Here is a 22,911-nt window from a genome sequence, read left to right on the forward strand (position 1 = left end):
ATTTCCTTAGAGGTCTGTACAAGGTGGTCGCAGGGGCAGCAGCGCCACGCAGGCTGAAATCTCCAGGTGCCTAGACCGGCCACGCGGGGCCGCTGCGGGCTGCCGGTTTCCGAGGCACAGCCTCTTTCTCTCTTGTGACCTAGATCTCGTCCACTTAGGGCACGTTGCCTCCCACGGACTAGCAGGCAGGCTGAGGGAGGGCTTGGAGCGTAAAGAATGTCACACGGGGCCCTCCAGATGCTGTCGGGCAGGCCTCCATTCACTTGGCAGGCCCTGCTCCAAAGGAGTTATTGAGGTCGGGGTACCGAAAACTGGGGGGACAGAGAGGGGACCAGGCTTGAGGAAGAAATGGGTGTGCCGGTGGCAGGATGGGGGCCACGACCACCTGCCGCGTGCTGAGATGAGTGTGCTGTTCACTTGATTGTTGCTGAAGTCACGTGTGATTTATGAATCGGTGCAGCTTTCCGGTGTACGACGGTGTGATTCACACGGTTGATTCACACGTAGGAATTCTGGTGCTCTGGTGCCCGCTTCTGGTTTGGAAATAGGAGGAAAAGGGTCTGGGTGGAAACAGGGGAGTGGGTGAACATGGGCCTCACGACATTAGTCAAGCCTCTGATCAAGCTGAGGGTAGTGTCCCAGTCACGCACGCGTCACCTCCCCCCTGTCTCCCTCTCGGCATTTGGTTCCTCCTCCCTTCTTCCCTCCCCAGTGGACCCAGTCTCCAGATATCCATCTGGATGAGCCAGCCAGAGGGACCGGCTGTGTCAGAGGCCAGCAAACAAGTATTAGGGTGCAAGACTGTGGGCGGGGAGAGTCCTCCTGAACTACCAGTGGAGCTCCGGTGAGAAAGAGAGAGAGCGAGCGAGCGAGCCCAGGAACATCCCAGAGCTGGGCCCTTCCTCAGGCTCGCCCTTCCCCACCCCCCAACCTTCTTCTGCCCAGGAGACTATCCTGTTCTACCTGTAGCTCACCTTATCTGGGCCAGCTACTGTTTTTGGGTTATCGGGTCCTACCATGGCAGTTTACCGTCTGTGTGTAACCACTGGTTCCTACCTGAAGGCTGGCACACTGGACAACATCTATGCTACTTTGGTGGGCACCTGTGGTGAGAGCCCTAAACAGAGGCTGGATCGTGTGGGCAGGGACTTCGCCTCTGGATCGGTGAGTACACAGGAGAGATAGGGGATCTCTAGGGAACCGACCTCACGGGGGAACTTGATTGAACGCAGGGGAGGTGATTCTTGTTAGATTCCTCAAGTCCTGCAGAACTCTGAGGGCTCACTATAATCTTGTCATCTTTTCCTCTGCGGTCCCTGCCTTCTGAGTGATGATAAACCATACCAACTGTTCGGAGACAGGGCTGTGGAGAAGGTGGAGCACTTGGAAGGAACTCTGGGGACTTTCCCTGGCTTCCGGGTTCCTATTATTATTATTAATAATTATTATTATTTTCCAGATAGGGTTTCTCTGTGCAATCCTGACTGTCCTGAAACTCACGCTGTAGACCAGGCTGGCCTCGAACTTAGAGAACTACCTGCCTCTGCCTCTTGGATAACTGGGATTAAAGGCTTGCGTTACCACCACTTGGCCTGGCTCCTCCCATTTTTGGCACAAAGTTTTGACCAAATAGCTTCCTTACTCTGACCATGGATTTTCGGTTCTCTGGAAGGGGTCTGCTTCCCAAGGTCAGACCCTAGGATAGTTTGCTAGTGGCCTTACATAAAAGTGCCCTGCTGGCCAAGGAAGCTAGAAGGCCCCCAAAACTCCGCACAGGCGCTAAGTACGGTGCCTGCCTCTACATGAATGAAGACAGGGTCTTCTCATTCACACAAGGGAAGCACATGGATCACCTGCTGCTCAGGCTTATACGCCAGAGTAAGTGGAGGTGCTAATGCACCCTTTCCGAGTGCCTCGCAATTCCTTGCCTCTCACTGGCTTGCTTGCTGCCTCCATCACTCCAGGTTCAGAAGTACAAGGTGCGCTGTGCAGCAGAGCTGGGTGAGATCTTGCTGTTGCGCTTACACAAGGAGCGCTTTGCTTTCTTCTGCAAGGACCCCTGGTACTGCAGCCGTATCAGTGTCACTGCTCCAGATGGCACTGTGATTCTCTTTCCCAGCTACCAATGGATTGAGGGCTACTGCACCGTGGAGCTGCGGCCAGGAACAGGTGGGCCAGGGACAAGGACTGCACAGTCCTGCAGCAGCTTCTTTTGGGATTAGGAATGGAGTGTCAAAAACGGCGCAGGCTGCAGGGAATAGGGTTGGGGTTATGAATGCTAGGGTCTCGGGTAGATAGCTTTTGATAAAGAACATTGCTAAAGTCCCGATACGCAACGGCTTCCTGAGTAGTGTTTCTTCCTCTGCAGGCACACACAGTCAGTCAGGCGCACACAGTCAGTCAGGCGCACACAGTCAGTCAGGCACACACAGTCAGTCAGGCACACACAGACAGATACACCAAATGCAGACAGATATTCTCACACCAGGCAGCTGACATCCCACTGCATTTCTCCAGCGTATGTTCTTCTGGAGCTCAGAAAGTAGTTAGCTTACCAGCTAGACTTCAGCAGGTGGGAAAGCCACGGGAAAAGACCCTGTGCCCTGCTTCCTGCTAGCTCTTCTGGTGGGGATGAAGTGTCTGGGAAGTGAGCTAGGCTCTCTTGCTGAATTTTGAATTTCAAGGTTACTGTTCTGTTTCCAGAACTGTCTGTTCCACAGAGGTAGCACTAGAGTTGCTCTCTCTCTCTCTCTCTCTCTCTCTCTCTCTCTCTCTGTGTGTGTGTGTTGTGATTCGTCTCAGACATGAGAGATGGGTATTCTACATTAAAGTGAAGCAAGTGAATGTCATTCCACAGCCTACAATGCTCTTTTCATAGACTTTCCTATCAATGCCCACTCACCATCAGAGAACATGATGGCTTTATTAAAATATGTTTATTCAGCAGTTATCAAATGATGCCAGGCACCAAGCCAGACACTGGGAAGACAATGAGTGTGACATGATCTAGATCTCAAGGAGAACATTTTCTAGAAAGGGAACAAATGAGCAGTTAGGAATGTGGCAATGGCTTCAAATCCATGATGGATGAACAAAGAGCGCGTGGATGGTCAGTCCCCAAAGTGCCGCACATGGAGACAGCATAGACCAAGACTCAGAGGGCTCAGACAACACTTGCAGGAGGAACACTGCTTGAAAAGAGATTTGTATGAAGAGTGCTTTTCATTCCCTACAGCAAGAACCATCTGTCAGGATTCTCTCCCCCTCCTTCTGGATCACAGGAAACGGGAACTCCAGGCCCGCCAAGAATGCTATCGGTGAGGGTGGTCTAATTTGACTTTTTGCCCCATCTTTATTCTGACTTCAGCCTTACTCAGATTGTTCCAAACTCTGATTTCAGTTAAAATCATGGGAACTCAGTTCTGATCAGGATCATCTCTGAGACTTAATTCCACCCAGACTACCTACATCAACAGTTATCTTGGGCTGAGAATGTAGCTGTGGCTCAGGAGTACACAGCTTGCTTAGCATTTTCTAGGACTCAAGTTTGATCCCTTACACATTCACATAAATCCCCAAATCTGCCAAGTGGTAGTAGTGCATGCCTTTAATCGGGAGGCAGAGACAGGTGGATCTCTGTGATTTCCAGGCCACTGTGGCCTACAGAGTTTTTCAGGATAGACAAAGCACAGTGAGGCCCTGTCTTGAAAAAAAAACAAGCAAAACAAAAAACCAAAACTCGAGCCGGGCTTTGGTGGCTTACGCCTTTAATCCCAGCACTCGGGAGGCAGAGGCAGGCGGATCTCTGTGAGTTCGTGGCCAGTCTGGTCTACAGAGTGAGTTCCAGTACACCCTCCAAAACAATACAGAGAAACCCTGTCTCGAAAAAACAAAACAAAAAACAACCCCCCCCAAAAACCCCAAAATTCAAAACCATCCCCCCAAAAAAGACAAGCAAAAAATCCCCCACAAACAACAACCACAACAAAACAACCTCCAAATCCAGTGCTCATCCAAGACCATCAACTAGCCGTTCTCATCCTTGGACGGCCCCTCTTGTAAGCCAGATCCCCAGATCCCCAGATCCCCAGATCCCCAGGTCCCCAGGTCCCCAGGTCCCCAGGTCCCCAGGTGGGAAACAGCTCTAATGTTTACCAATCTTAGTGCACCCTCAAACTCACCATATTTTTTCCTTTTCCTTTTTTTTTTTTTTTTTTTTTTGAGATCGGGGATGGGAATGTCTTACCATGTAGCCAGGCTGGCCTATCTCAACCTTTAAATTATTGGGATTTCAGGTGTGTATCATCACACTCAGTTTATCTTAATCATAATGTAAGCCCATGTCTAAATAGTATGGGAATTTATGTCATCCTCAAGTGATACTCTGGGGCTTAGGGCTGTGGTTCGGCAGCACAATATGAGCTTAGCACACACAGATCCTGAGTTTCATTCTCTATTTGAAGTTCAGTGCTTTCTTAGAGAAAATCCAGTTCTTTGACACATATCCAGAAGCAAAAAGCATCAGGGGTCACCTGAAGCCATATTTTAGAAGCCAAGGATTCTGTTCATCCCAAGATTGACCTAGCTCTTCTGCCCCCTTCCCTTGGGACAGCTGGAAGATCTATGCCCCTGGTTTCCCTCGAATGGTGGATGTCAGCAGCTTTGAGGAGATGGAGTCAGATAAGAAATTTGCCTTGACCAAGACAGTACCTCGTGCAGACCCGGATGACAAGTGAGAGCCTTGCTTGGAAAGGGGGTGGGGGTGGGGGATGGAGATGGTTTGTTGAGATGGGGCCCAGCAGCATGGAGGGAGGTATCAGAGTCCATAAGGAGTTGCAGAGGGGGACCCGTGATGGTCCCGAAGTGTTTACTGGGAAGGATAAGATGTGACTTCTGATTTGGAGCAGAAAGGGCAAGTTGAAATAATAATGAGCAGAGAACTAGAAAATCTGGGGACAAGATTGAGAAAAGGAATTAAGGGGGACTGGTTACAGGTCCCCTGACTGGTTCCTCCCTCCGTCCCTGCCTTTCCTCAGCTCGGGGAACCGGTACCTGCCTGGCTTTCCCATGAAAGTTGACATCCCGTCTCTGCTGCACATGGAGCCCAACATTCGCTACTCAGCCACCAAGACAGCCTCGCTGATCTTCAATGCTATTCCTGCGTGAGCACATTGTCTCTCCCGCCGTCCTGCTGTCTGTCCCTTCCTTCCTACGTGCCATGGGCATCTCACAGGACAGTCCCCAGCCCTGCTCTCTGCCTCCAGCCCCCTTCCCACAGATCTCCACACTCCTCTTTTCCTTTCTCCTAAGTTCCCTTTGCCTTGTCCTTCAGTCTCCTCCCCTGTTCTTCAGGGCGCTTATCCTGGGCGGAGCATGGGTCTCAGGGATCATATGAAGTAGGATAGAGAGGCTCTGTCCTTAAGTCTTGAGGCGGGGAAGCCAGATCATCTCAGGTTCAACTACTAAGTCCATACTTTCTGCATGTGTGACTTTTTCTTTTCTTTTCTTTTTTTTGAGACAGAGTCTCTTTACATTGCCCTGGCTGTCCTGGAACTCACCATGTAGACCAGGGTGGCCTTGAACTCACAGAGAAGTGCTGGAGTTAAAGGCCTGCACCACCACGTCCTGCCTAACATAACCTTAATTTTTACATAGTCTCTGGATAATTGCCTGGAGGGTAAAATGACCCACTCGTTCTGACATCATAAGTCTAAAATTTTTTATTTTTAAAAATTTATGTGAGACCAGAAGATGGCATCACATCAGTTATAGGTGGTTGTGAGCTGCTGAGTGTGTATGCTGGTATTGAACCCAGGCTCTCTGAGAGAAGGGCCTGGGTTGTAATCACTGACCCATCTCTCCAACCCCCACCATCCACCATAAATTTAAGGGGAGGCAAGTGAGATAATGCCAAGCCCTAAGTCTCGATAGACGCTCCCTACAAGGAGATGCCTATTGGTAGAAAGAATCTATGGGATCACTAAGAAGGCCTGGGCACAGTTAACGAGTTGTCAGGTCAGGTACTATCTGTTTAAGTCAACAGCTAGGATTCTAAGTGTGGTATGACTAGAGGGAGGAGTTCAGTAGCCCCCTGGGTGCACGAAGAAGAGAGAGACCAGCCAGCTCCAGGATGTGGCTCTTAGTTAGAAGGGCAGGATTGAAACAAGCATGGGGGGCGGGGAGGGAAGATGAGAACAGCAAGGGACAGATGAGTCCAGGGGGACAGTGAGCCAAGAGTCCTGTTAGAAAATTCTTCTGGAATTGCATGTGGGGCTCAAAAGAGGACAAGACAAGCTCTGGGTCTTCATTTCCTGTGCATGTGTGTCTAGAATGTTTCTTAAAAAAAAAAAAGACACGAGAGAGAGGGTGTAGGTAGGCATGAAGATTTGCCTGTGATGGATGGTGTATGCGGGAGCCACAGGGAGCTCAGACTTCAGGACAAGGACATGTTACCAGGACCATGGGAGATCTGGGAAGGTAGAGATGCCCCAAGTTGAGTCTGAGAAGGATGTGAAGGTCTAAGCAGGAATGAGGCCATCAGCTGGGGGTTCTGAGTAAGATCAGAGGGGAGGAGGGCTGTTCTTAGCAGCCTGGTAGAAATTTAGGGGGAGTCAAATGAAGGGTGGCTTCAAGGTATATTGTGAAGGACATTGGTGGCAGACCCTTGGAAAGGGAGGGTGTCTTTTTGTTTATTTGCCTCCTCGACTTCTGCCTTCATGGCTGTGCTCTCCCCGTCTTTCTCTGTAGCTCAGGCAGGTCTTGAGCTTGTGATCTTCCTGCTTTAGCCAGATGAGTAGCTGGGATTACACAGGTTTGTGCCACTAGACTCAGCTCTGCCTCGTTTGTTTGGGCTCCTGGAAAGTTGTGCCTGGAAAGTTCTCAGCAAATATTTGTGCAGTAAGAGAGCAAGCACTAGCTGGGCGTTGGTGGCGCACGCCTTTAATCCCAGCACTCGGGAGGCAGAGGCAGGCGGATCTCTGTGTGTTCGAGGCCAGCCTGGTCTACAGAGCGAGTGCCAGGACAGCCTCCAAAACTACACAGAGAAACCCTGTCTCGGAAAAAAAAAAAGAGAGAGAGAGCAAGCACTTAAGAGAACATGGATGCCCTTGACCCTGGGTCTGTAAGGTCATTAATCCAGTCCCTCCACCCCCGAGCGCCTTCTTAGCTGCCCATGCTTTCCAGAGCACATCAGTGTCATTGCACAGCTAACTGTCCTAGTGATCCCTTGCTACAGACCTCCCTGTTCTGAGCTCCAGTCCCTTTGCTTTAGTTCAGCCCATTTGGTGTGTGCGTATGAGGAGGTGGGCACGGCAAGACACATAGAACCCAGTCCTTTTCCTAAGGAGCTCGCAGTAGAACGGGAAGGAATAGACGCACAGGGAATTGCGAATGCTCCAAGGCATGGGTTTTAGGGGAGGTCAGGCAAGGCCTCATACACGAGCTGGCATCTGCATTGTACCTAGAAGACCAGACTGACCTGTAGTATTAGGAGAGATCTTTCCAGCGGAGACCAAGCTTGAGTGAAGCCCTAGAAGTAGGGAAAGCCAACCTTATTTCAAGATTTTTTTTTCTCCCTCTGATGCTCATGGGTGAAAAGTAAAAACCAGATGGAAGAGACAGCTACAAGAGACAGAAGCACCCCCACCCCCAGCTTGTCAACTCCACTTTCACAAGTCCAAGAGTGAACAAATCAAGTTATTGATTATGTTTGGAAAACAGGCTTCACTTGGTTTTGCCTAGTGCATGGAAGGTGTGTGAGAAGACACTGCTAAGATTATAGGAAGTTGCTGGAGGGGAACATCATGCCTGACCCAGGCTTGGCAGTGGGGATTCATCTCATAGGAGAAAGGAGTCATGGAAGGTCTACAAGATATAGAATTTTGAAGAAAGCAGGTCAAAGCACCAGTGAGGGTGGTACCACGTTTGCTCAGACATGCATTCCTTCCTCTCAGGGATGGATGTGCTTGAAGCAGGACCCTGAAGCCTGTAGGGCTTCACTTGAATGCTAGACTTTTCTCCTGTGTGGCTTGTTAGGCACTTATAATTGGGAAATGGCCCAGTTGATTCTCTCCAGGTCCCACACCCAGCTCTCACCTTCTTCTGTCCCTCAGATCCTTGGGCATGAAGATTCGAGGTCTGCTTGACCGCAAGGGCTCCTGGAAGAAGCTGGATGACATCCGGAACATCTTCTGGTGCCACAAGACCTTCACTTCAGGTGTGTAGGACCAGGCAAGGGGTGCTGGGTTCCAGTGGGATGGGCTCCTGGCTTCACCAGGAGCATCTTTCAATTCTCCCTCAGGAGTCCAGGAACCTCCTCAGAGGATATAGAGAAACTCTACTTACCCAGAAACTACTCATGGTCATTTAAGAAGTTCTGATTTTGACCAGGGCCATGTGACTCTCTTCCCTACTCCTATCGCCAGATGTTCTAGGATTTGGGGTCAGAGAGAATTTGGGTCTAATCCCAGAACTGCCACGTGAGCAGGCAAGCCACACTACCTTACTGGCTCTCAGCGTCCATCATTCAACTGAAAATGTAGTTATATCCACCTTGTACTGGGAGGAAGCTGAAGCCAGAATGAGGAGCAAAGGGCTGGGCAGGACCAGAGTTTGGAAAGTAGTTTCCAGACCTACTGGTTCCCTCTCTTGCCACCCCCCCCCAGAGTACGTCACAGAGCACTGGTGTGAGGACAGCTTCTTTGGGTACCAGTACCTGAATGGTGTCAATCCTGTCATGCTCCACTGCCTCTCCAGCTTGCCCAGCAAGCTGCCTGTCACCAATGACATGGTGGCATCTTTGCTGGGACCAGGCACCTGCCTACAAACAGAGCTAGAGGTGGGTGAGGGCCTTGGCAGTGGATCTAATAGGAGGGAGGCAGGTGGTTTGCCATTATAGACTAGGGTTGTATATGTCGGGTAGAGACAGAATGGTTTAGATCTGTAGGCCTCACCCACAGAGAAGACCTGTTTACTTTTCACGGGGAACAAATATGGAGGAAGGCCAGGTGGGACTTGGGATGGTTTGAGGGCTCTTTCAGGGTCTCAAAGATTCCAAGTGTTGAAACCAAAGACAGCTGCTTTAGGGCAGGCCAGCCACAAGATTGGCAGGTGTAGCAGGAACGATTACAAAGAATGAGGAACTCTGGGATAGATGACAACCTAGTCTCTCTGACAGTCAAGCCCTCAGACATTCTCCGAAGTTGGGGCCATGGTTGGTAAACTCACTGTGTATTGATTTTCCTGTTGTTAGATAACTGAGGTTAGATTTCAGGAGGGGATGCCTTCTGAGCTGAGGGAGTAGGATGGACAAGGTATTGGGGGAGGAGCAGAGGAAGCTGCCTTGTCCAAGCCCAAAGGCTGGGTGAGGGATGACACAATGACAGACTCATCTAGACCTCATTCCGGACATTCTGGGAAGGGTGCGGTACCGAGCTTTGCCCATTAGTGCAGGCAGCAAGAATTGCTGAATCTCGAGCTGGGGACTTCAGCTCCTCCTTGTTGCAGAGAACAGAGAGGAAAGAGGGACGTGGGGGGTGGGCAGAGGGCTTGTTAAGTCTTTGTGTGCCTTCTGTAGAGGGGGCACATTTTCCTAGCGGACTACTGGATCCTGGCGGAGGCCCCTGTACATTGCTTAAACGGTCGCCAACAGTACGTAGCAGCTCCGCTCTGCCTGTTGTGGCTCAATCCACAGGGGGTGCTGCTGCCTTTGGCCATCCAGGTGAGCCTGGGGGCGAGACCTTAGGGGGTGGAGCCTCAGGCTAATAGACTTGAGCCACACCTCTTACTACTCTCGCACACAGCTCAGCCAGACACCAGGGCCAGAGAGCCCCATCTTCCTGCCCACTGACTGCGAGTTGGACTGGCTGTTGGCCAAGACGTGGGTGCGCAACTCTGAGTTCTTGGTGCACGAGAACAACACGCACTTTCTGTGCACGCATTTGCTATGCGAGGCCTTCTCCATGGCCACACTGCGTCAGCTGCCCCTCTGTCATCCAGTCTACAAGGTCCGCGGGACACGGGGTCGGGACTAAGGGGGCGGGGCCTGCAGGCCTTCTCTGACCTTCGACTCACGAGACTTCGTTCCCCTGGCAGCTCCTGCTTCCCCACACTCGCTACACGCTGCAGGTGAACACCATCGCAAGGGCCACGCTGCTCAACCCAGAAGGCCTCGTGGACAAGGTGCCGCCTCCCCGCTACGACCATAAGGCCCCGCCCCTAAGTATGCTTTGCCCTGCCCACAAGTTTTGCTCTTGCACCCAAGACCCTTGTGTAAGCAATCCTTTCCTGCCTCTTCCCATAAACTGCACCTCTTTGCAAGTCTGTTTGCCCCTCCCCTAAGCCTTGACCCAGCTGGCCAATCCCATCCGTGGGCTACACACCTTCAAAAGTAGCTTCAGTGGGCAAGCGGACCTTAGGTCAGCACTGCTCCCAGCTGACCCTCGAGCTCTCATCTCTCCCGTGTCGTCATCCTTGTAGTTATCAATACCTCAAGGTCACCTCCCATACACAATGTAGGTCCTCAGTCCGCGAAGCCTACATTAGGCAGGCCCATGTGAGTGTTTGATTCGTGGTCCTTGACTGCTTGATAAGTCGCATGCCTCTCTTCCTGAGCTGAGAGTCCCCGCTGGTCTCCAGGCACTGTGGGTGGGGTGGGAGCCGGCTTGGGAAGTCCAGCTCTGTGCTGTGTCCCCAGGTCACATCCATCGGCAGGCGCGGCCTCATCTACCTCATGAGCACAGGGCTGGCCCACTTCACCTACACGGACTTTTGCCTTCCGGACAGCCTACGGGCTCGCGGTGTCCTGGACATCCCCAACTACCACTACCGGGACGATGGTCTGAAGATTTGGGCAGCTATTGAGAGGTGTGGGGACCCTCAGGTCCTTCCAGCCACCAAGGTCTCCGGGCCCAGGGGGCAGCGTGGGCTCCTGTACTCGTGTCAGCTGGAGCTCTTGAGGCCTGCCTGAGTTTCTAGGTGCTCTCCCACCAGCATAAGAAACTCAGGAGTAGGGACTGGCAGACAGGTTCCCTGTGCGACAGCAGGTGACTGTGAGCTGCGATGGAGGAGGGGAAGGGGCACCTTGCCCATGGGTGTCGGAAGATCAGGGCTTGTCGAGGCTTGGCGCCGAACACGGAGGAGGGGTGAGGGCCCAGAACAGATGTAGACTCTCCTCTTCTCTACCTCCCAGAGAGGAGACCCCCAGACCTCCTTGATTTGGGGGTGCTTAAGGGGAGCCTAGACAGTGGTTCCAGCTGGATCTGGGGGTCCCACTGAACTCACCTCTCTTTGGGGACTCCTCGCAGTAGACTCCCGCCATCTGCGTCTGCCCTCCCTGAATGTCAGTGGCCTCAATGCCACTCCACGGGCACCAGCAGTTTTTCTTTTCTTGCAGGTTTGTCTCAGAGATCGTGAGCTACTACTACCCCAACGATGCATCAGTGCAGCAGGACTCTGAGCTGCAGGCCTGGGTGGGTGAGATTTTTGCCCAGGCATTCCTCAGCCGGGAGAATTCAGGTACCCCTCCCTCTTTGTCTTCAGCCACACCAGTCACAAGCTCTTGCTGATCCAATTCTCATCCTCGCCCACCTCTCCCCATTAGTTAGTTCTTATTACTGAAAACCATACTATTAAATTGCATTTAATGTGGTGCTGGGGGTTCAACCCAAGGCCTCACTCATGCTAAGCCACGGCCCTTCTCCAGCTTCTGGCATCTCTCCTCTCAGCTTCCGTTCCTTAAATACAGTGCTAAGCAGATGTCCCACACCAGCCTTCCTTCCTGAGTATTCTCTCAGTCCCAGGCAAGATGAGACCTCTTGCTCCTGGAGGTCCTAACTCTTGACCATCCTGGTTCTGAGATGCTTTCCTACACATCCCTAATGGAAGGGACCTTTCTTCCGCTCCTCCATGGTAGATTTTTGGATTTCCGGGTTCACCTTTCCCCAGCGTGTTCTGTCTCTCTCTCTCTCTCTCTCTCTCTCTCTCTCTCTCTCTCTCTCTCTCTCTCTCTCTCTCTCTCTCTCTCTCTCTCCCTCTCCCTCTCCCTCTCCCTCTCCCTCTCCCTCTCTCTCCTCTCTCCCCTCTCTCTCCCTCTCTCTCCCTCTCCTCCCTCTCCTCTCCCCTCTTTTCCTCCTCTCTCTCATTGTTTTGAGACTGGATCTCACTATAAGTCCTTACTGACCATGAACCAGGCTGGCCTCAAACTCACAGAGCTGGGTTTGCCTCTACCTCCTGAGTGCTGGGATTAAAGGTCTGTGCCACCATGACCTTGGTTGTTTTTTAATTTTTTATTTTTTGATTAAATTTTGTTTGTTTGTTTTGTATGTATAGGGTCAACAACAGTGCATGTGTGGATAACTTAATCAGCTCTCTTCTTCCACTGCATGGGTCCCAGGGATTGAATTCAGGGCATTGGGTTAGGCACCAAGTGCTTTTACCCGTGGAGCCTTCTGTCGGTATTGCATTAAATTGGCTCAAATGTCTATGCACCAATTTCCTTTACCATGGCCTGAGTTGTCTCGGGAAGGATGTAGTTTTTAGCCGACTGATTGCTTCTGTTCTATCTGGGAAGACCCAACGAAGAGGGTAGTTTCAAGTCACCTCCAAATAGAATAGATATTGCAGTCTATCCAGAAGGGACTTGATACTTAATTGTTTTAGGCAACATTTTTCAAACATATAGGACAGTAGAGTACACCTTGGTGAGTACCCCTTTACCTACCAGATTCTACAATATTTTGCCACATTTGATTAATCTGTTGTTTTTATTTCTGAACTTTCTTTGATTTATACAGAATCTCACTATATAGCCCTAATGGGCTTGGAATTACATATATAGACCAGGCTAGATCAATTTATAGAGATCTGCCTGCCTCTGTGCCCTACAGAGTACTGGAATTAAAGGCATGTGCCACTACACCTAGCCCACCGTGCCATCTTGATAACTTTTTGTAGTTCTGGGGCTGAAACCCAGGGATTCCTACGTGGTAGATAAGTGTTGTACCACTGGGCTATATACACTTAGCCCTGCAAGTAAGGCAATTGTCAAATCTCATCAATGTCACCCTCGCATTTACTCCATATCCACATTTACCCACTTTGCCCTGTTTTCCTACATCGATCCAATTGAGATAGGAGCTAACCAAGGGCCACATTTTATTTAAACTTTAAAGATTCTTTTAATTTAAAGAAACATTTTATGGATTTTTTTGTTGTTTGTTTGTTTCAATTTTTTTTTCACTATAGTCCATACTAGCCTGGAAAGCTATATGCAGAGCAGGCTGGCCTCAAACTCTCAGAGATCTGCCTGCCTTTTCCATCCTGGTGTTAGAGCTACAGGCATGCACCATCACGCATGGCCCCCGCTTTTTATAGTTACACGACATGAAGTTATGGAAAAGCCCAGGCTCATGCTGGACAACGTGTCACCTTTGAATTTATCTAATTGCTCTCTCACATGTGACCCATCTTGTTCCTGTCTCGTGTGGTTTCTGTAAACGGGAAGGAATGTGTACAGGTTGCACATTTTTGGCAAGAATATTTCTCAGGTGATGCTGTATCCTGTGCTTTGCATCACACAAGAGGCACCTGATGCCAGCTTGTCTCGACATTAACAAGGCCGAGATTGATTTCTAGGTTAAGGCGATGACAGCCAGCTCTCGGATATTGTAAAGGGTGACCTTTCCCTGTGATTTGAAAACTCACTGTTAATCAGAATCCTGACTGCTTGATGCCCCTGGCGTATCTGTTTCCCATTTAATACTCAAATTGAGAGATTTGATTACTGTTGGGTCAGTTCCCCTCTGTATTAAACTTGTCTATGAGTCTATACACTACAGCATTCTTTGATTGACAACGGCTCTTCCAATCAGTACAAACTTACTCTGGATTTCAATATAAAGGTTAAACATATTAGTTAAACTGCCAGAGACTTTGGCTTCCATATTGCAGGGTCGGGGGAATAAACACTATGGCAGCTTGACTCCAACCTTACTTCCAGGGATTCTACCTACTCCGGGCTAATGCCTGACCAGTCCTAGTCTTCTGTCCGCTCAGCCTGGTTCTAAACCTCTGAGCACCCTTTGGCTCAGGTTCCATTTTTCTGTCTTCCTGGATCCAGATGGATGGTTAATCTCTTATTGTCTGCATGGTTTCCCGCCATCAGCACCCTAGTTCGATATCAGTGACTCTGCATTGTGCCAGCTGCTTTTCCACCGGCGCCCCCTCAATAAGCCTGCAGGATCACTCCCCTGGCAGTCCTCAGAAACACTGAAAAAAAAATCAATGCCCCGTGCCCTACCACAGCCTTAATTTCAATCAGGTCCCCTCCCAGTCCCCTCACCCATGCCTTGCCACTCCTATTTCTCACTATCTCATCTACTTAATTTACTCAACCAATAATTACAGGTCTCTTAATATTTATTGAGTATCGTTCTAGATGCTGGGGTTTAGCTGTGAACAAATAGACAAAACTTCTGGTTGTGGGTTTTTTTCTTCTTCTTCTTCAAGACAAGGTTTTCTGCGTAGCCCTGGCTGTCTTGGAACTCACCCTGCAGAGCAGACTGACCTCAGAGTCACAGAAATCCTCCTGCTTCTGCCCCGAGTACTGGGATTAAAGGTGTGCACCACCACTGCCTGGCAAAATCTCTGCTCTGCTTTGGGGGAAGATAGAGACGGTGGACAAGTGTGTCAGATGGTTATGAATGCTAGGAAGGAATCAGAATCTCATCAGCGAGAACCTTGCATATAGACAGCCAAAGAAAGACTTGTCTGTGGAGCTGGGGCTTGAATGGAGATCTGGAGGGGTTGAGGATGCTGGTTATGTGGATTACTGGGATGAGAACACCCAGGCAGTATTACCTACAGTAAGTACAAAGGCCCTGGGGTCTGGGTATACCAGTGTTTGAGGGATAGCACAAAGGCTATGTAGCTGGAGTAAAGTAAGCAAAGGGAAGAAAGGAGGAGCAGGTAAAGTGAGCGACAGGGGAACTCTCTAGAAAGTTCTAGTGAAAGGTGACATCACCTGATGTGTGTGTGTGTGTGTGTGTGTGTGTGTGTGTGTGTGTGTGTGTCTCATTCAGGGCCTTGTACCTGCTATACAGCCCTCGAGCTCCTGATTTCGCCCCGCAGAGGGAAAAGTGGAAGTGAAGGCGAGATGGTGTTGACCGGGAAACATGGTGGTCGGGACAAATGGGCTTCTGGAAGTCTTTGATGACATGTACATTGTGAGATAAGAGGAGGCATGAGCGCACAGATTTTGATCTGAACAACTGGATAAAGAATACAGTTGTCGGGGCTGGAGACATAGCTCAGTGGTTATGAGCACTGGCTGCTCTTCCAGAGGACCCAGGCTCAAATTCCCAGCACCCACATGGCAGCTCATAGCTGTCTGTAACTCAGGTTCCAGGGGATCTCTCAACTTCACACCAATGCACACAAAATAAAGTTAAATAAATTATTTGAAAAAAGATCGCTAGGCATGGTGGCACACATCTTTAATCCCAGCACTTAGGAGGCAGAGGCAGGTCAATCTCTGAGTTTGAGGCCAGTCTGGTCTACAGAGTGAGTTCAGGACATCTAGGATAAAACAAAACAAAACAAACAAACAAACAAACAAAAAATCTGGTTGGTGATAGTTCAAGCCTTTAATCCCAGCACTCCAAAGGCAGGCAGATCTAGTTCAAATCTAATTCAAGGCTAGCCTGGCCTACAGAGTGAGTTCCAGACCAGCCTGGGTTGTTACATAGAGAAACAAAACAAAAAGTGCAGTTGTCTCTTAGCCTCTGAGAGGGATCAGTTACACACACACACACACACACACACACACACACACACACACACACACACACACACAGAGACAGAGACAGAATGCCCTAGTACCAAAATCCATGCTCCTGCTCCATGTTCTTCCCTCTGGGATGTTTGTTTTCTACTTAAGACCATGTTGGGGTTCCTGGTTCCAACCTATCTTGTTTTGTTAACTCTATCTTTGATTTCACACATCAGAGGGAGTGAGTAAAGCCATGGCCTAGATGAGGTCTGTGTCAGGATTGAGCTCACCCTGACAAGGTTCTCCTCTGCCATTCGCTTATTTACTGACCTATTTATTTTGAGACATGGTCTCATATATCTCAAGCAGACCTGAAGCTCTATAAGTAGCCAAGGATAACCTTGAGCTGGTCTTCCTGCTTCCACTCCTGAATGTTGGGATTACAGCCATGTGCTACCAGTACTGGGTCTATGCTGCACCGGGACTCAAACATTAAAAAATAAAGAAAAGAAAAAAAGCATTCTACCCATGAAGCCATGCCCACAACCCTTCTGCATTATCTTTTAAATTTTTAAAAATTGTTCTATTTATTTTCATTCCATGTATTTATTTTGTATGTGCACGTGTATGATGCAAACGTGTGAGTAAAGGCATGTGCGCTATGGCGTACATTCCAGGTCAGAAAGACAACTTGTAGGAGTTGGTTCCTTCCTTTCACCATGTGAGCCCCCTGGGGTCAAACTCAGGTTGTCAGGTGTGGTAGCATGGTCCTTCACCCATTTTGCTGGCCCTTTTTGGTTTTCTGTTTGCTTTTGTTTTTGTTTTGAGATGAGATTTTACTGCTGTGCCCAATCAGCTTTGAACCCCTAGGTTTAAGCAGTCCTGCCTCAACTTCCCAAAAATCTGGGACTATAGATGCAGACCTCTGCACTCAGCCTCTGTCAACTTTCTTTTTTTAAACCTCACCTGTGCATCAACTGGGGGTGTGGTGGGGACAACTTCTCTTCCTGGGATTATGCAGCCCCGGCGCTATTTCTGCCCTGGGCATCTTCCCTAGGATCCAGACTTTTCCTTTTATCTTCCTTTCTGCCCTCTTCACTGTGCGCTTTTCAGTAACATACTCTGTGGTCAATCATCTCTTCTGCTAAGCCAGGCAGAGGATGCTCTGATGGTGGTGTCATGCGCGAATATTGGTAACGGGAGTAGAACTAAATCATTAAGGGTAGGATGGGCTAGAGATGGAAGGAGAAATGTAAGTAAGTGCCTTCCACATCAGAGAGAGGCAGCTTGGTGTTATGCTCTGTCAGGAGCCCGGTTTTCCATCATTTTCTACTCTAGCAAACAGATCCTATCCTGATCCCCTTCAGAGACCAGAGTCCTTGGTGGTGGCCATTCCAGCGCTAATTTTAGTTCAAGGATAGTTGTAGCCCATGTCTAGCCTTTAATCTTTCACTCTCCCCCTAGTGGACAGCCCCTTGCCCTGAGAACCCCCAGGAATTCAGCCCCTCCCCCTCCCCATCCACACCCTCTTCTTCCCTCCCCACACCCAGGCTTCCCAAGCCGGCTGTGCACTCCAGGAGAGCTTGTGAAGTATCTCACTGCAATCATCTTTAACTGCTCCGCCCAGCACGCAGCAGTCAATAGTGGGCAGGTAAGGCTTGGGACAGCAGGCCTAGGGGCACTGGGCCACCCAAGGTGTTAGGTTCCAAGAGTGGATTAGACTTGGCAATGGACTTGAGGTCAGAGTTCTGGTTGAGCGAATGGGGTGGGTCAGGGTTGGGGTGGGATTATGGTTGCCATTGGGGTTGGAGTGGAGACTGGGTGGGGTGAAGGGCTAGTGTTGAGTGATGGCTGGGTGGAGTAGCACCCAGAGTTACAATGGCGACTCTGGAGGGCTTATATTGGGAACAGAACTTGACCTTGGCAAGAACTGCCTACAAAGAGCATCAAGTTGCTTCAAGGCACGCCGGCCCAAGGCCTTTGTCTAGAATTACCTCCTTTCTGCCTCCTCCTCCCTTCAAGGTGACTCATTCTACCCAGTCTTGGAACACTGGGTGGAGAAAGACAAGGGGTGAACTGGGCTTATGGCCCCCTTCTGGGACCTTCCATAGTCTCCTCACTTCTAAACTTTGAGATCTGGGATGGTGGAGGTGGGATCAGGAATGATAGGATTCTTATGCTCATTCAACTGGAGTGTTGGGTGGTCTCTCCACAGCATGACTTTGGGGCCTGGATGCCCAATGCCCCATCATCTATGAGACAGCCCCCACCTCAGAGCAAGGGGAACACAACGATGAAGAGTTACCTAGACACCCTCCCAGAAGTGAACACCACCTGTAGCAACCTTCTCCTCTTCTGGTTGGTCAGCCAGGAGCCCAAGGACCAGGTTTGTTCGTGGAGGTGTGGGGCAGAGGTTGGGCATTGCAGGGCCTAGGTGTGCCATGCTCTGGAGGAGGAAGAGGGTTGAAGGCTTACTGCTGGGATTTATGTCCACTGCTCAGAGGCCTTGAGAGTCTTTTTGTCTTCACAGGAAATGATACTTGATCTCCAAGGACACACATAGATGCAAATGCCACTTTAGCAGCTGGGTTATGACTTCTATGTAATTTACAAGTCATCCATCCATCCATCCATCCACCCATTTATCCTATCATGCATTCATCCACCAAGTCATTAATTCACCCAAATATTAAACATGGGATTCCTCTCACACGTCAGCATAGTGCTTGATAGTAGGTATATAAAGTTGAATGAGACCCCCCACAACGACCTTCTTGATGCATTCATGTAGCATACAGGTGAATGGAGAGGGACATCAGAGTATTATTGGAAGTTCTCCTATACTAATCGTCCATTCACAATCACTTCCTGAGAACTCCAGATCTACCAGGCATTAGTGGGAAACAATGCATATTGTTGTAGTACTGGCATAGAGGCAAGGACAGAGCCTTGTGAAACCTACATGGGAGAACCCAAGAAAACTTCATGGAGTAGGTAACATACAAGCTGAAACCTGTGGGACAAGAAGGAATTTAGCAGACAGAGGAGGGCCAATGTTGGTTTCTAGGCAAAGGGAGGGACACCCAGGAGTGGGAGGGATAGTCTAGTGTGTTCTTATGATCACTGAGGTTCAGGGAAGTGACATGACTGGGCAGGGTAAAGGGTAAGGTAGGACTTTGCATAGCATTTATTCAGAGGACAATGAGGCCACTCAAGGCTTTTAAACTAGAAGTGGCATGACTTAATTTGTTTCAGCAAGGGTGTTCCTGGGGCTGTGTCAGTGACTGAGAGGGACAGGTTTGGAGAGAGCAGATGAGGCAGCTAAGGAGTTTAGGCTGCAGTGAGCAGCCATTGAATCATCGGTCACCATCATGGTCATTCACACGTTGCCTCCCATCACGCAACTCTGCCTTCTTGATCTTGCCTCCCAGCTAGGGTCACATGTCACCTGTGAACACCCTGATTTCTCATGGTTGGCTTTGTCTGGTATTAGAAACCTGGCAGGTTTTTTTAAATCTTTCTAGCAACTTTTTCTTTAACTTTTTATTGTTTGTTTAGTTTTTGTTTTTGTTTTTTTGAGACAGACTCTCTTTATATAGTCCTGGCTGTCCTGGAGCTTACTAAGTAGTCCAGGCTAGCCTCTAACTTACAGAGATACTCTTGCCTCTGCATTCCAAATGCCGGGATTAAACCTGTGTGCCACAACTCCTGTCTTTTTAATTTTCTTTTTTGAGGAGTGGGAGAGATAGCTCAGTAATTAGAACCTTTTCTGCTCCCAGAGGACTCAGGTTTGGTTTCCAGCACCCACATGGAAGTTAACGACTGCCTGTAACTCTAGTTCCAGGGGCTTCAGGACCCTTTCTGACCTCTGTGGGCACAAACATTTTTGTGGTCTGTGCATACATACCTACATACATGTAGGCAAAACTCATACATATAAAATAAACACAAATTAATCTTCTAAAAATGGTTATTTTTAGCCAGGCAGTGGTGGTGCATGCCTTTAATCCCAGCACTAAAGAGGCAGAGGCAGGCCTCTGAGTTGAGGCCTCTGAGTTTGAGGCCAGCCTGGTCTACAAGAGCTAGTTCTAGAACAACTAGGGCTACACAGAGAAACCCTGTCTCAAAAAACATATATATATCTTAGACAAGTTTCTCAATGTTTCCCAGGCTGTCCTTGAAGTCCTGGGTTCAAACCCTCCTCCTGTTTCAGCCTCTAGAGAGACTAGAACAATAGGCATGTACCACAGTACCTGGTTCAGTGTGCGGGTGTGTGCATGTTCATGTGTGTATGTGTGCTATGTGAGTGCATGTATGTGTGCTATGGATAGAACTCAGGAACTTAGGCATGCTAAGCAAGCGCTGTAACACTGAAGTACCTCCTCAACCCTTCCTAGCAATTTTTAAAAATTACATTTATGTATTTATTTATTGGGAAATGGGTGTACATGCCTTGGCACATGTGTAGAGGTCAGAGGACAACTCTGGGGAGTCAGTGCCTTCCTACCACATGGGTGCAGGAAAGCAAACACAAGTCACCCTTCTTAGCATCAAGCCCCTGGTCCATCTCTTTGACACTTTCCTCATAAGTTTTATGTTACATCTTCTACTCTGAGGACCACAAGAACTTATCCTTAGACCCTACCCACTGCTGTTCCCAAGGAATGAGTGAATAAGAGGATGATCGTTAGGTCCCCTCTTTGTAAGCCAGAGAAACTTACAACAGCAATAATATTAGCTGTCAATCAGCAAGGATCCGATCTCAATCATTGAACCAGATATAAAGTATAGTATCTTAAACTACAAAAGGCATGGTGGTTCATGCCTTTAATCCCAGCACTCAGGAGGCAGAGGCAGGCAGATCTCTGAGTTTGAGACCAGCCTGGTCTACAGAGCTAGTTTCAGACATCCAGGGCTACACAGAGAAACCCTGTCTCTAAATACATGAATAAAATAATACAGAGGAATTGAGTAACTATTTTTTTGTTTTTGTTTTTGTTTTTTTTTTTGAGACAGGGTTTCTCTGTATTGCTTTGGAGGTTGTCCTGGAACTTGCTCTGTAGACCAGGTTGATCTCGAACTCACAGAGATCCACCTGTCTCTGCCTCTCGTTTGCTGGGATTAAAGGCGTGTGCCACCAACACCCGACTCTATGCTGTACTTTTAAAAATACAATGTATTTTATTTTAGTATGTGTGCATGGGTGTGGATACATGCACATGTGAGTATAGGTGCCCACAGAATCCAGAAGAAGGTGCCAGATCCTTGGGATTGGAGTGACGGGATTGTAAACTGCCAAACGTGGGTGGCGGGAACCAAAGCCCAGGTCCTCTGCAACAGCAGTTTATGGTCTTGACCACTGAGCCCATTTCTGTCTTCTTTTTTTAAGCCAATAATAAATCAGGTGTGGTGACTCATACCTGTAATTCCAGAGGCTAAAGCAGGAGGATTGCTGCAAGATTGAATCCAGCCTGGGTTAGATAGTGACCCCCAGGCCAACCTGAGCTACAGGGTGAGTCCCTGAAAAAAGACTAGTACTATAGAATATCATAAACAATTCTTAACATTTCGTTTGCTAGCCTAGCTTTCAGCAGCTGCACCATCTCTCCAGCCTGAGAATTCTAATTAAGAAAAAAGGGAAGATCATAGATACTGGGACATCATACAGAGAAAGTTTTAACATTGTAAGACTACACTGCTTACAGTTTCATGGACACAAAATTGGAAACCTGGATGAAAGGAATGATTTTCTAAGAGAACATAAACAACTGACATTTTAGAAGAGATGCAAAACATACTTAAGGGGTAGATATGACGGCTCAGGCTGGTAATCACAGAAGAGTCACCGGGGCTCAAGTCTGGGATCAAAATCAAGTGAAAACAAAACCAAGCCCAGTTTCTTTGTCTTCAAACTTCTGGAAAGTACAGGAAAAGGCAGAATCTTCCTCAGTCATGGGAGTCTAATTCTCCAACCAGCAGAGACCAAGTGACCTTAAGGGGGGTGGATCTCATTAGAGGGCTCCAGTCCCGGATCCACACTTAACATCTCTGTGACCTCTCTAATTTGGCCACACTAAGCCTCAATTTCCTTATCTATAAAGTGGGGTTGATAAAAGAGTCCGTCTTAAGGGTTGTTGTGTGGTTGTGATGGCTCACATAAAATACTTACATGTCAGCTGTAATTAAGAAAATGAAATTATAAACTCCTCTACTTAGCTCCAACAATCTTAAAAATATATCGGCCAATAAAGACAAGTACTGTGTAGTAAACAATAATGTGCCATGGCAAGGTCTAGTTTATTCTAAGAATGAAAGGTTGGTTCATCTTATGAAATTTAGCGATATCGTTTGTTCCATCAATACCAAAGCATATAATTAGCCCAACATAGGTTGAACAAGTGTTTGATCAGCGCAAACAGCCATTACTAATAAAAGCTGTTTCAAATGAAGCCCCTATGAAGGAATTTTGATTAAAGCATATAGTTTGCTTGTTTGTTTTGTCTTTCTAGGCAAAGTTTCTCTGTGTAACAGTCTGAATCTCCTGGAACTTGCTTTGTAGACAAGGTTGGCCTCGAACTCACAGAGATCCACTTGACTCTGTTTCCCAAGTGCTGGGATTAAAGTTGTATGCCACCACTGCCCAGTCCTAAAGCTTATCTAAAAAAAAACCCACTGTTTTTATGATAAAATAATAGATGTCTACTTTAATTCAGGGACAAGAACTGGAGAACTGGGTGGTGGTGGGGCATGCCTTTAGTCCCAGCACTTGGGAGGCAGAAGCAAGTGGATCTCTGAGTTCAAGGCCAGCCTGGTCTGGATACTGAGTTCCAGGACAGCCAGGGCTACACAGAGAAACCCTGTCTTGGTGGGGGAAAAAAAAGAAAAGAGAAAAAAAAAATCAGGGGCAAGAAAACAATGCCCACTATTACTGCTGCTGTTTAGCAGTAGCCTGAAGGCCTTCAACGATGCAGTCAAATAAGACCGAGAGGTGCTAAGGCATCAGCAGCACTGTGGCTGTATGAAGGGTAGGAAACTGGACCTGTGCATTTTTACAGTGACCCGTTGTGTGACTGATTGTGGAAGGACAATCCTATACACAGGTTGGCTCTGACTGAAGTTTTCTTAGAAAGTCCTTGATGGTGGTG

The 22,911-nt window shown here is 48.6% G+C and overlaps 1 protein-coding gene across 1 annotated transcript in view; it reads left to right on the forward strand.

Moving 5' to 3' along the window:
- The first annotated feature begins 209 nt into the window (after nt 1-209).
- Nucleotides 210-22,911, forward strand: part of Aloxe3 (arachidonate lipoxygenase 3) — a 24,695-nt gene continuing 1,993 nt past the window's right edge. The window contains exons 1-14 of the mRNA XM_005067570.4: nt 210-1,164; nt 1,965-2,169; nt 3,236-3,317; nt 4,613-4,732; nt 5,037-5,162; nt 8,112-8,215; nt 8,664-8,836; nt 9,575-9,718; nt 9,801-10,004; nt 10,093-10,179; nt 10,694-10,863; nt 11,393-11,514; nt 17,317-17,417; nt 17,982-18,152. Coding sequence (XP_005067627.1) covers nt 1,018-1,164; nt 1,965-2,169; nt 3,236-3,317; nt 4,613-4,732; nt 5,037-5,162; nt 8,112-8,215; nt 8,664-8,836; nt 9,575-9,718; nt 9,801-10,004; nt 10,093-10,179; nt 10,694-10,863; nt 11,393-11,514; nt 17,317-17,417; nt 17,982-18,152 — 1,956 coding nt within the window. The 5' untranslated portion in view covers nt 210-1,017. The remainder of the gene's footprint in view (nt 1,165-1,964; nt 2,170-3,235; nt 3,318-4,612; nt 4,733-5,036; nt 5,163-8,111; nt 8,216-8,663; nt 8,837-9,574; nt 9,719-9,800; nt 10,005-10,092; nt 10,180-10,693; nt 10,864-11,392; nt 11,515-17,316; nt 17,418-17,981; nt 18,153-22,911) is intronic.

The sequence above is a fragment of the Mesocricetus auratus genome, unplaced genomic scaffold, assembly GCF_017639785.1.
Source record: "Mesocricetus auratus isolate SY011 unplaced genomic scaffold, BCM_Maur_2.0 Super-Scaffold_100007, whole genome shotgun sequence".
NCBI classification, from domain to species: domain Eukaryota; kingdom Metazoa; phylum Chordata; class Mammalia; order Rodentia; family Cricetidae; genus Mesocricetus; species Mesocricetus auratus.